This window comes from Piliocolobus tephrosceles, chromosome 17 (genome assembly GCF_002776525.5).
Source record: "Piliocolobus tephrosceles isolate RC106 chromosome 17, ASM277652v3, whole genome shotgun sequence".
NCBI classification, from domain to species: domain Eukaryota; kingdom Metazoa; phylum Chordata; class Mammalia; order Primates; family Cercopithecidae; genus Piliocolobus; species Piliocolobus tephrosceles.
The window spans coordinates 31693925-31706666 of NC_045450.1; the positions used below are offsets into that span (position 1 = coordinate 31693925).

At 49.5% G+C, this 12742-nt stretch overlaps 1 protein-coding gene and 1 pseudogene across 1 annotated transcript in view; one reads left to right on the forward strand and one right to left on the reverse strand.

Annotated features, from left to right (window-relative positions):
- LOC113220432 overlaps nucleotides 1–6827 on the reverse strand; it is a 70640-nt pseudogene extending 63813 nt beyond the window's left edge.
- A 1674-nt stretch (nucleotides 6828–8501) lies between these two features.
- GPT2 (glutamic--pyruvic transaminase 2) overlaps nucleotides 8502–12742 on the forward strand; it is a 48487-nt gene continuing 44246 nt past the window's right edge. The window contains exons 1-2 of the mRNA XM_026449517.1: nucleotides 8502–8610; nucleotides 8827–9090. Coding sequence (XP_026305302.1) covers nucleotides 8848–9090 — 243 coding nt within the window. The 5' untranslated portion in view covers nucleotides 8502–8610; nucleotides 8827–8847. The remainder of the gene's footprint in view (nucleotides 8611–8826; nucleotides 9091–12742) is intronic.

A 12742-nucleotide genomic window follows, 5' to 3' on the forward strand; every position in this document is an offset into this window, starting at 1 on the left:
TGGGCGCAGTGGCTCAGGCCTATAATCCCAGCACTTTGGGAGGCCAAGGTGGGTGGATCACTGAAGGTCAGGAGTTCGAGACCAGCCTGGCCAACATGGTGAAACACCGTCTCTATTGAAAGAACACAAAAATTAGCTGGGCATGGTGGTGAGCACCTGTAATCCCAACTACTCAGGAGGCTGAGGCAGGAGAATCACTTGAATCCAGGAGGCAGAGGTTGCAGTGAGCTGAGATCATGCCATTCCACTCTAGCCTGGGAGACACAGTAAGACTGTGTCTCAAAAATAACAAAAACAAAAAACTAAAAGAATAAATGAGAACTACAAAGCATAGGGCTTATGGTATTGTAAGATTATTTTTTTCTCCTGTTTCTAGGTCCCCAAACTATTTTGCGAGCTTCTCTAGTTGAAAAAATCTGTGGCTTTATGAAAATATCTAGGAAAACTAGATAAGTAAACCTTTTGTAAATACTGATTTGAGCCATTGCTTAATATTTTGTCTGTGTTTGAGCACATTCAACAGCTGAAATCACTGAGTTTGCAGCTAAGGATTCTATTAGTTCCTTGGGGTGTTACTGAGATTGTTTCCGCGTGTCCTCCATGGCGCAAATAAAAGAGTCCTCAGATCCCTGCAAGGTCAGAAAGCAAGAAATCAAGGAATATGGAACAACAAACACCCTCTGAATGAAAGGTTTTATTTGCTCATGAAGCTTATACAATTGCTCATTCTCTACAGCTCTTCCAGCCTCTCCTCATTCTCCAAAACCACCTGGATTTGGTTGAGTACACTGCCAAGGCCGAAACATGCCTGCCAGTGCTTTGAAATTTTATCAATGCAGTACTGAATTGTAAACACCACTTTTGTAAAATGTCTTTACTCAGTTTTAACCTCTGTAAGTTATATAAGAATGTGTCCCTTGTTTGTTTATAGCTTGGCTTTGTATCATAAGTTTATCTTTAATCCACTTTGAACATCGTGGTGAGAGCGTTGGGATACGTGTGTCCTGGCTATTAGCTCACCTAAACTAATATTTGCTTGTTAGAGGCAATGATTTGCTTCAGAGAGACTCAGAGCAAGTAGGATCTCAATGAAATTTCCTTGACCATCCCCGAAAAACTTGAGTCTGACTTAAAAAAAAAAAAAAAAAAAAGAGGGCCGGATGCAGTGGCTCACACCTGTAATCCTGGCACTTTGGGAGGCCAAGGTGGGCGGATCCCTTGAGTCCAGGAGTTCAAGACCAGCCTGGGCAACGTGGCAAAAACTTGTCTCTATGTAAAAACCAACCAAAAAAAAATGAGGCCTTCATTTAGAAAGAAAAACATGAAGGGCAAGGATTAGAGCTGACTAAAATGTAGGAGTTGGAGGGAGATTCCAAGCAAATACCCAAATACCTTCTAACACCCCTAGAAACTGCTCAGTCGCCATCTCTGAAATAAGGACGTAAACACTCTAAGATTTACACTCTTTCCCTTTTTAAATTCTCTTTTAATATGAACAGGAAATCCTTGTTCATATTATAATACGGTAAGATGTACATAAAATTTTCTATTTTAACTATTTGGGGGTGTACAGTTCAGTGGCATTATATACATCAACATTATTGTGCAACCATAACCACTGTTCATCTCCAGAACATTTTCATGTTGCAAACTGAAACTATGTACCCATTAAACAGTAACTCCCAGCAGGGTGAGGTCGCTCATGCCTGTAATACCAGCACTGGGAGGCAGGCAGGCAGATCACGAGGTCCTGAATTCTAAGACCAGCCTGGCTAACACGGTGAAACCCCATCTCTACTAAAAATACAAAAAATTAGCCAGGTGTGGTGGCATGCACCTGTAGTCCCATTTGCTTGGGAGGCTGCAGGAGGAGAATCACTTAACCCAGGAGGCGGAGGTTGCAGTGAGCCGAGATTGCGCCACTGCACTCCAGCCTGGGCGATAGAGAGAGACTCTGTCTCAAAAAAAAAAAAAAAAAAAACAAGAAACAGTAACTCCCCATTCCCCCTCCCCCAGCCCTTGGTAACCTCTATTTTAATTTATTATTTATTTACTTTGTTTTTAGTAGAGATAAGTTCTTACTATTTTGCCCAGGCTGATTTCAAACTCCTGGGCTCAAGCAATCTGTCTGCTGTGTCTTCCCTAAGTGCTGGGATTACAGGTGTGAGTCACCACACCTGGCTGGTAACCTATATTTAAATCTGTCTCTATGAATTTGCCTATTCTGGGTACCTCATGTAAGTGGAATCATACATATTTATCCTTCTATATCTGGTGTATTTCACTTTACATAATGTCTTTAAGTCTCATCTGTGTTGTAGCATGTGTCATAATTTCCTTCTTTTTTAAGGCTGATTAATATTTCTTTTTTTTTCTTTCTGAGACAGAGTCTCGCTCTGTCACCCAGGCTGGAGTGCAGTGGCACAATCTCGGCTCACTGCAACCTCCACCTCCCGAGTTCAAGCAATTCTCCTGCCTCAGCCTCCCGAGTAGCTGCGATTACAGGCACACACTACCATGCCTGGCTAATTTTTGTATTTTTAGTAGAGACGGGGTTTCACCGTGTTGGCCAGGCTGGTCTTGAACTCCTGACCTCATGATCCACCTGCCTCAGCCTCCCAAAGTACTGGTATTACAGGTGTGAGCCACCACATCAGACCTGATTAATATTTCTTGTGTATGTATACCACATTTTGTTCACCCATTCATCTGTCAATGGACATTTGGGTTGTTTCCACCTTTTAGCAGTTGCAATAATGCCATGACGAGCATTAGTTTATAACTATCTGTCCAAGTCTCAGCTTTCAATTCTTTCGTGATATACCCAGAAATGGAATTGCTAGATCATATGACCATTCTAGGTTTCTTTTTTAAAATTTACTTTTATTTATTATTTTAAAAATTTCTTAAAACTTTGAAAGTACATTAAACAAAAAGAAAAATTAGTTACCAATAATCCCACCACTCAAAGATAACCACCATTAGCAACAGTCAGACATGATGGCATGCAGCTGTAGACCCAGCTACTTGGGAGGCTGAGGAGGGTTAATGGCTTGAGTCCAGGAGTTCGAGGATCTAGTAAGATGATCATGCCACTGCACTTTAGCCTGGGTGACAGAGGGAGACCGCATCTCAAACCACACACACACACACACACACACACAAAACAATAGAGTGTTGATGCTTTCAGACTTCCTAATCTATCCAAATATCCATAAGAAAAATAAAAATTTAAAATATCATCTCTAATTTTCTCAGCAATCCTTTGAGGCTGGTACTGTGGTCACTCTCACCGGCAGGTGAGGAAACAGGCTCAATGAATAGAGGCAGGGGCTGTGACTCAAGGAGTCAGTTGAATTGGAAGGCAAGGCTGTAACATCTTCAAGCTTCTCAGAAGAGCAAGTGCCTGTAAGTCGGTTAGAAGTGCAGGCAGTGCTGCAGAAGCAGCAAAGGCTACAAGGTGGGGATAGCACTGGTTCCAGGTCATACCGGAGATTATTAACAAATTTGGAATCAGAATTCAGACCTCCCTGATCTGGATTTTTCCCAAAGAGACACACCCTGCACATGGTCCTGTACCCAGATTTCTCAAACTTTAGTGCATATCAGAATCCTAATTACAGGAAAATTCCTGGGCCAACCCACCCCTGGAATTTCAGAACCAGCAAGTGTGGGGCAAGACTCTGGAATCCGCATTTTAAGCAAATGCTCAGGTGATCCTTGGACACTTTAGAATCACTACCCTGGACCATGAGCCAAGGCATTTGATTAATTACATACTATTATTTTATTTTATTTTTTTTGAGACAAGTTCTTACTCTATCACCCAGGTTAAAGTGCAGTGGCACAATCATGCTCGCTGCAGCCTAGAACTTCTGGGTTCAAGTGATTCCCTGGCCTTAGCCTCCTGTATAGCTAGGACTATAGGCACACACCACCATGCCCAGCTAATTTTTTAATTTGTAGAGATGGGTCTTGTTATGTTGCCCAGGCTGATCTCCACCTCCTGGCTTCAGTGATCCTCCTGCCTGGGCATCCCAAAGAACTGGGATTACAGGTGTGAGCCACCACAACCAGCTGACAGCACTAACTTCCATCAGGCTCCATTGGGAGCAAGGGACTAAGAGTTACCTTTGAAAGAGTTCCCCAAGCCTCCAGACCAGGCACGATCTGGCATTCTGGGAGGTTACCGTCCCTCCTTGCCAGCCCCACGGTGCCCACCTGCTCTCTCAGAAGATTCTCTCACTTTCTGTTCTGCTCTGTGGTTATTTATTAACAGCCCTCACTGCCTCCAAGGACGGGATAGTGCATTCTTGGGGGCTGCCCTTAGCATAGTTACCTACGCCACTCAGCTCCTGCTGGACTACAGATATCTGGAGAGCATGGACCTTACAGAATCTACTTCCATATCCATTCAACATTTTACTGAAGACCTGTGTGCCAGGTAATATGCTGGGTGTTGGAGACACAAAAGAACCTATCCACTTCCCATCCCCCACACCCTGGTCCAGGCCAACGTCAGACCTTGTTGGAGTCACAATTAATCCTCCTGCAACCTCCCTTGCACCCCTCCAATCCATCCTCCATGCAACATAATTTAAAACAGAAATCTGATCATGTCACTCACCTGCTTTAAGGCTTCCAGAGGTTTCCATTTATTCTTAGGATGAAGACCAAAATTCTTACATTCAGGACCTGGCCTACCTGTCCTGACACAGCTCACCTCACTAATTCCCGTTTTGCTTAACTGTTTGCCCTGCAGTCCCTCTGGCCTTCTTGGAGTTCCTCAGGGTCTTCAGTGGTCCCGGACTGGGAAGCCATCTATCTCACCACTGACACTGAGATGGGGTGTAAGGTGCAAGATAGGCATTAGGGATCAACTCTTGCAAGAGGAAGTGGGAGAAAGTACGATTGGGCAGAGAATGAAAAATAGGCCTGACAAAGCCTCGGGTAACCTGCTGGGGAAAACGGCTGGATTCTTACATGCTGAGTACCCGCCTCTTCACTTAGGGCACCACAGCAATCCCAGGCTGGGCGCATCTCCATACTGGCCAGGAGTGATGTCTCTTATCAACCTTCCAGGGCTGGGGTGGGAGCAGCTCATGGACAACCTCATTTGGGAAATCTTTGCGCAGACCTCTGAACGCTCAGAAAACTCCATCCTTTTTGTCCCCAGGGGTTATGACAGTTTGTAATCACTTGTCATGACCTCCGCCTTCCCTAAGAAACTGTATGTTCTACACAGGTAGGAACAGTCGGCTTGACTCTTTGTAGTTCCAGAACTCAGCCTCATGCCTGGCACAGGGTAAGTGCCCAAGAAGAATTAGTTACATTATGGAATAAAGATGGGTATTATGTCTTGCAAACATATGACTCTCCAGCTATGTGGGTTGACGGGACCTTGCTGTGTATTTGAAGCTCTCACTCAGCTTACAGGAAGGGCTTTAATGATAATTTCAATCAGGTTTTAGCTTTAATATTCAGGAGCCAGCTCCTATCCATCCCCACCTGGTCTAGAGGGCAAAATAAAAGCAAATCATTGGGCTGGGTGAGGTGACTCACCCCTGTAATCCCAGTACTTTGGGAGGCTGAGGTGGGTGAATCACTTGAGGCCAGGAGTTCGAGACCAGCCTGGTCAATATCGGGAAACTGTGTCTCTACTAAAAATACACCCCCCCCCGAAAAAAAAAATTAGCTGATGCACGCTTGTAGTCTCAGCTACTCAGGAGGCTGAGGCAGAAGAATTGCTTGAACCCAGGAGGCAGAAGTTGCATTGAGATTAGATCGTGCCACTGCATTCCAGCCTGGGTGACTGAAACAAGACTCTGTCTCAAAAAATAAAAATAAAATAAAAATAAAAATCAGACAAGAATAACAAAACAAAATGAACACACACATACACACACACACACACGTACACTCTTGGACTGGGTTAGATGTGTAAATAAATAAAAATAAAAGCAGGCCGGGCGCGGTGGCTCAAGCCTGTAATCCCAGCACTTTGGGAGGCTGAGACGGGCGGATCACGAGGTCAGGAGATCGAGACCATCCTGGCTAACACAGTGAAACCCCGTCTCTACTAAAAATACAAAAACTAGCTGCGCGAGGTGGCGGGCACCTGTAGTCCCAGCTACTTGGGAGGCTGAGGCAGGAGAATGGCGTAAACCTGGGAGGCGGAGCTTGCAGTGAGCTGAGATCCGGCCACTGCACTCCAGCCTGGGGAACAGAGCGAGACTCCGTCTCAAAAAAAAAAAAATAAAATAAAATAAAAGCAAAGTTTATGCTATTGCCACCATCGTCATCACAACCACCACCCAGAAACTTTTCAAAGGCTTTGTGCATTGTAACCACAAGCTTGAATTTCCAAACCCAGAGAGCTACACAAGACTGGTCCCTGCAGGCATGGGCTGTAGCATTGGGTTAGAAATCACAATTCCTGCTCTCCCATTTAGCTGCACCACCTGAACAAGTCACCTAACCTCTCTGAGCCTCATCTATAAAGTGGGAATAATACTGCCTGTGCTTTGGGGTAAGAAAGTGCTTTGCAAATTGTACAGTGGTTCACAAGAAAGCAAGGAAGCTTTTTTCCTCAAGCAATCCCAGAGAGATGGGTTGGCAGAGGGCATGTTAGGCACTCGATGTGTTTTTCACAGTGACGATGTGGGAGCACACATAAGAAGGCTGTGTGCTAGTTGTTGTTCCCAGTTGTGGAAATAGATTTGTGATCACCTCTCTAAGCCCCTCCTCCCCTGTCCCTACTGATCAGAGACAGAGACAACGGAAGAGCATAGCACACTGACCCGTGGGTGGACAGCAAGGGACCGCATGGATATCACATGCAAGTCAAGGTCAGCCTTTTTTGGAGGTGGAGGGTTATGTTTGTGTCTCCTCAGCTGGGCAGTTGATAATGACGACACTGAAGGAGGAGCTAAGCTCACTGGGGAAGACTTTTACCTGAAGACTGAGTGAATACCTGGCCATCAAGACCTAGTGTAGGCAAAGGTGCGGGGGTGGAACCAGTACATGAGAAGCCCAAATATCCTTCCAGGGCCTTTGGTGGACCAACCCAGTTTGCTGACATAGGAATACTCAAAGATATCCTCGGTTTCTGTTGTTCTTCCTACCTCCTTTCCTCTTTTATTGGCAACCAATGTATTTAATCACAGTATGAGGCAGGTGTTACCCTGACTCTACTCATGGGAAAACTAGGCTTTACGAAGACAAGGTAGTACAAACTCAGTTAAGCAGTGCACGGCTGTAAGCAACTGTGGATGTTCCGACTCAAGTCTACCTTCTCCCCTACACTGCTGCCCCAACTTTCACAAATCTACTGTGAGTGTGTGTGTGTTGGGATGTGGGAGCTCTGGGCTGTTTTTCTGCTTTAAGACACCCAGACTCACAGAATTTCCAAGAGAAAGGACCTTAGAGGGTATTTAACCCAATTTATTTTGCACATGGAGAATCTGGGACCGAGACGGGATTTTGTAGATTCTGTATTTGTATTTTTTGATTATGTAGATTTTGGTGTCTCCATTAGACCCCGAATCTTCCAGAACTCCCTTTGCGCCACCCTACACCTCCTCCTAGTCTTGCCCTGCTCTTGGTCTGGGCAAGCCAGGAAGCCTTTCGCCAGCAGACACCGTTACCAAACATAATAGCCCCCTTGTGCTGGGCATTCATTCTTCAACGAATATTTACTGAGTGGCTCCTCTGTGGCGGGAACTGTTAGAGGTGCTGCGAATGCCATGAACAAGAAAGACACTGCCCCTGCTCCTCTGCAGCTCGCCTGCAGCTCGCACGGTTAGTCGGGGGAGGTAAACCATAAGCCAGTAAAAAGTAACCGAAGATAATTTCAGATGCTAGGTAGAAAATAAAACGTTAGTGATGGAGGTCGGGGGTCAGACGGAGTGGTCGGGAAGAGCTGACCGCTTGGCAGATGGTCCTTGAAGTCTCACAATAACCCTCAGAGGCCATGGGCAGATCCCCGTCTTGCTGAGAAGGAAGCTGGCGTTCGGGAGTCAGGGCGGCGTGGCCAAGTCCCAGACTCCTCACCCCGCTTCCCGCCAGCTCCGGTGGGCAGCCGTAGGCACAGTGTGGCCTTGGATGATGAAACTCGGGGCGATGACTACACCATCCAGCAGCCTGCGTCCTCGCAGGTGCTGGCAGTGAGGGCGGTGGGGGGCGGACGCGCCACTAGGGAGAGGCTGCCAACAGCTCTAGCTTCGCAGACGCGACAGACAGCACGGCCCCTGCCGCGCCCCTCCGGGATCTCCAGCCACTCAGCTGGGACAATGAGCCCGCCCAGACCCCGCCACGTTCGGACGAGCACTCCCGCCTACTGTCCGGTCCCCGTCCGGCCCGGCGCGGGGCGCTGTGGGACTTGTAGTTCGCTTCGCTCTCCGCAGCTGCTCCGGAGCGGCCAGGAGAACTACAGGGCCCAGGAGGCAGCGCGCAGGCCCGGGGCGGCCCCGACTGCGGTGGGTGTGCGAGCGCAGGGGCCGGGCGGCGCGGGCGCCGGGTGCGAGGATGCGGCTGCGGGCGCCGGGGCCGGGAAGCTGCTCCAGGCGCGCGAGCTAACCCGGCGCAGCGAGGGCCTACCAGGGGCGACAGGCACGTTGCATGCATGCCTTGGGCGCAGCCTTTGCGAAACCCGGCTGGGTGCGCGTTGGTGCTTCAGCGGCGCGGTGGAGGGTCCCGGTCGCCGGGGGACCGAAGCCAGGCTGGCACCGCTCGCTGAAAGAGCCTTTGGCTGGGCTTGTGTGTGGGATTGCTGCCCGCCTAGGGCAGTGCGCGACGTGTTTATTCTCTTTCTCTTTTTGTGCCAAGGTTTCCCTCCGCAAGCGCGCGATGCAGCGGGCGGCGGCGCTGGTCCGGCGGGGCTGTGGTCCCTGGACCCCCAGCTCCTGGGGCCGCAGTCAGAGCAGCGCGGCCGCCGAGGCCTCGGCGGTGCTCAAGGTGCGGCCCGAGCGCAGCCGGCGCGAGCGCATCCTCACGCTGGAGTCCATGAACCCGCAGGTGAAGGCGGTGGAATACGCGGTGCGGGGACCCATCGTGCTCAAGGCCGGCGAGATCGAGCTTGAGCTGCAGCGGGTGAGCGCGCGCTGGGCCTCCGGGAGGCTGGGGCCGCTGAGCAAGGGAAAAACCGCAGCAGCCCCAGCTGGGGTCCTCCCCACGACGTCCACCCCCATGGCCAGCTTCTCAGTCAGCCAAGCCTGGCTAAAACGAGAGAATGCCTCCTCCTGCCCCTTCACTCACTGGTGCCCAGCACCCGGCACTCAGTGAGGCCTTGCAATACGGTTCACTTGTTGAATTGAATTCAATTGTTGAGCAGCCGGTGCTGCCAGGCACCACCGCACGTTGTGTGCCTGCCCTACCCTCGTGGAACCAAGGTCCAGTGAAGGGAGGAACATAAGCGAATGAAGAAAGAAGCAGTAGAGTCTCAGTGATAAGTTCTTGGAAGAAAGTAAAAAGGAAGAGGGTTGGAATGGGGTGGTGGGAGGGAAACCATTTTAGGTAGGAGGGGAGATGGGGGGCCGGGGGGCGCTCTGCAGAAACTTGGGTCTGTTCCCCAGCCTTTCTCCGTGTCTTTGGCCCTTAGGGTCTTTGCCAGTCCTGATTCCCGGAAGAGTCGGCAGAATTCCTTCCTTTAGGCCCCTCTGGAGCCTTGGCCGACCAGCCACTTCTCTGATCTGGTGACAGTCACCGAGGTGGGGAACCAGAGGGTTGGGCCTGTCCGGCTTTGGTAAGGGGGCCCTGGGACTTTCTTCACCTTGGTGGCCAGCCGGCTGGCTGGGATCTTGGCTTGAGTTTATAGCTTCATATAAGGTGACCCCACAGCCAGGAAGGATTTCTGCCTCCCCACAACCAGGATGTCTGGGGTTGGGGTGATAGAGGGGTCCCTGTAGGAGAGAGTTCTAGCCTGGGTGGAATTCAGGAGGCAGAGCCGAGAGGGGTTATCTTAAAAAGTAAATACTCCTAAGATTTGTAAGAAGCTAATAATCACCCAGCTGCTTGCTAGGGAGAGTCTGACTGAGAATTGAGGTGGGAGGGAGGGTTCCTTGATCTTGCCCTCACCCAGATCACTTAGTGCTGCATGAATGCATGGCAGTAAGCTTCAGGGGGGTCATGACACTTGACTCCATTCCGGTGGGGACTTGGGGGTTTTAATGAGCTCCTGGCCTCCTGAGACCTGGTTGAGACACTCAGTTCTGCTGACTCAAAACAGTGAACTGGACAAGTCAGAGTCCAGTCTCCTGCGGACTCCTTGCAGGGCTAAGTTTGAAGCTGGCCGAGAGGAGGCTGGCTTTGTTTCTGTGTCTCCCTGGCCCAGAGGTGGGCCCAGCAGAGAACACGGGCTATTGCTGTTTGGCAGGCTGGAGCTGGCCCTCCTTGAGGCAACAGCCTCCCTGCTAAAACACAGCTGGGATTAACGTGTTCCTGGTTTATCACGTTACAGCTGATTTCTCTGGTTCCAGAACTGGCAGGGGTTCCAGGAATTACCTCTGCCTTTTGCTAAATAGCAGCTCCTGTGTTGGCTCCATGAGGCTTGAGGATGATGAGGACAGAAGAGCACTGTCTTTGCCTTGAGGAATCTGACTGCTGTGTTATTCTCTGAGCCTGAGTCCCCCTCCCCCGATTCAACAAGAATGTGTTGGGATTTTTTAGCAGGCGGAATATGTGAGAGCCTTCCAAGTGGGAGCAGTGCTGTGAGCAACGGCAGGAAGTTGGGGAGTTCTGGGCATTTGGGGAAGGGGGCTGGTGCTTTAGTGGAACGCTAACAGGGAGATGTGGGAGGTGAATGAGACAGAAAAGGTGGACTGGAGTCTTGTGTGCTGGGATTAGGACGTCGTGGTGCGTTTTGATTGGAGGTGGGAACCAGAAAGGGTTTCCAGCAGGGGTGTGGCTTGATGATTGCAGGTGGGCAAATATCTTGGTTACTGGGCCAGGGACATCTCTGATTTCTGAGACAGAAGCTCCACACCCCCATATCCTACTCCTGAGTTAGTTGAGTTTTTTTGGCCACCTACATTCTGGTACTTTCATTCAAGCGCATCCATTCTCATTCTCTTCTCACTGTGACTCTCAGTTCGCTGGCTGTGGGTGCTGGCTAGACCAGCTTAGATAGACTCACTGAAACCCTTCCTTCTTGGGAGACAGCCTTGCTTCTCCTTGCCAGCTTAAACAGTGCCCTTCTTGCAAGAGCCACATTTCCCGTCCTTTCTTTTTAGTTATTTCTGGCTTGCCTTCTCTTTGTGCAGCTTTGGTTTTTCTACTTCTGTTTTGAACTGTCGTGATCAAAACTGGTTGGTTAGAGGCCGGCCACGGTGGCTCACACCTATAATTCCAGCGCTTTGGGAGGTCGAGGTGGGTGGATCACCTGAGGTCAGGAGTTCAAGACCAGCCTGGCCAACATGGCGAAACCCTGTCTCTACTAAAAACACAAAAATTAGCCGGGCCTGGTGGTACACACTTGTAACTCCAGCTACTCGGCAGGCTGAGGCAGGAGAATCGTTTGAACCCGGAAGGTGGAGGTGGCAGTGAGCCGAGATGCACTCCAGCCTGGGCAACAGAGCGCAGAGCGAGACTCCATCTCAAAAAACAAACAAACAAACAAAAACTGATTGGTTAGAGATTTGATGGGCTAGGATTTGTAGGGAGTAGGATGACTTAGGGTGAATCCTGTATCCATTCTGGACCTCAGGTTCCCTAAAGTATAAACAGATGTGGCCTGGCTGGGCCAGGGTTCTCCCTGTCCTCAGTTTTATACCTCCTTGTCCGTTCAGAACTGTCCTTGGGGACTCAAGGTGACTGTTGGTGGTACCAAGGACTTCATGCTGTCTGTGGAATTCTTTCACCAGGTGTTCTGCAAACAATGCGGGGTGTTTGGGCATGTGGCTCTGGTGTTTGACTTTGGGTGGCTGGCTGAGCTGAATCCCTGTCCTTTCTGCTTCTCTGGCAGTGGAGCCTGAAGGAGGTGGGGAGGTGGGCTAAGGGCTGTGAAAAGGGCCGTTCTCCTGCAACCCCAGCTCTGTGCTCTTAGAGGGGCCTTGCTTCTCCCTGAGAGCAGCTCCAAAGGGGAGAACCTATCTTAGCTTTTCAGATCCTGGTGTTCACTGCAAGCAGCACTTAAAAATAAGCTGCAATTAAAATGAGTTTTGAAAAGATCTGACAGTTCCTTCTCAACCTACTTTTTCCCTTGCTTTATTGGGGGATGGGGGTTGGGGATTGGTACAAGTGGAGACAGGAATGGCTTTGCTTCTAGTTGTAAGGCAACAGTCAGGGCAGACATTGAGAACTGAGGGAAAGACTGACGGTTACTGGTCATGTCAGTGTGTGTTGCATCCAAACAAAGGTAAAGGCAGAGAGTGCTAAGGCACGTGGCTATAGTTAGCTAAGAACTAAGATTGGAAACCCTGTATGTGCCAAGCACAGGGGGTGACTCTCACTCATTTTCTGTGGCATTTAGATGCTCCTTTATTTATTTATTGAGACTGAGTGTAGTTCTGTCACCCAGGCTGGAGTGCAGTGGCACGATCTCGTCTCACTGCAACCTCCGCCTCCTGGGTTCAAGCAATCCTCCTTCCTCAGCCTCCTGAGTAGCTGGGATTACAGGTGCCCGCCACCACGCCCAGCTAAATTTTTTGTATTTTTAGTAGAGACGGGGTTTCACCGTGTTGGCCAGGCTGGTCTTGAACTCCTGACTGTGATCTGTCTGCCTCGGCCTCCCAAAGTGCTGGGATTA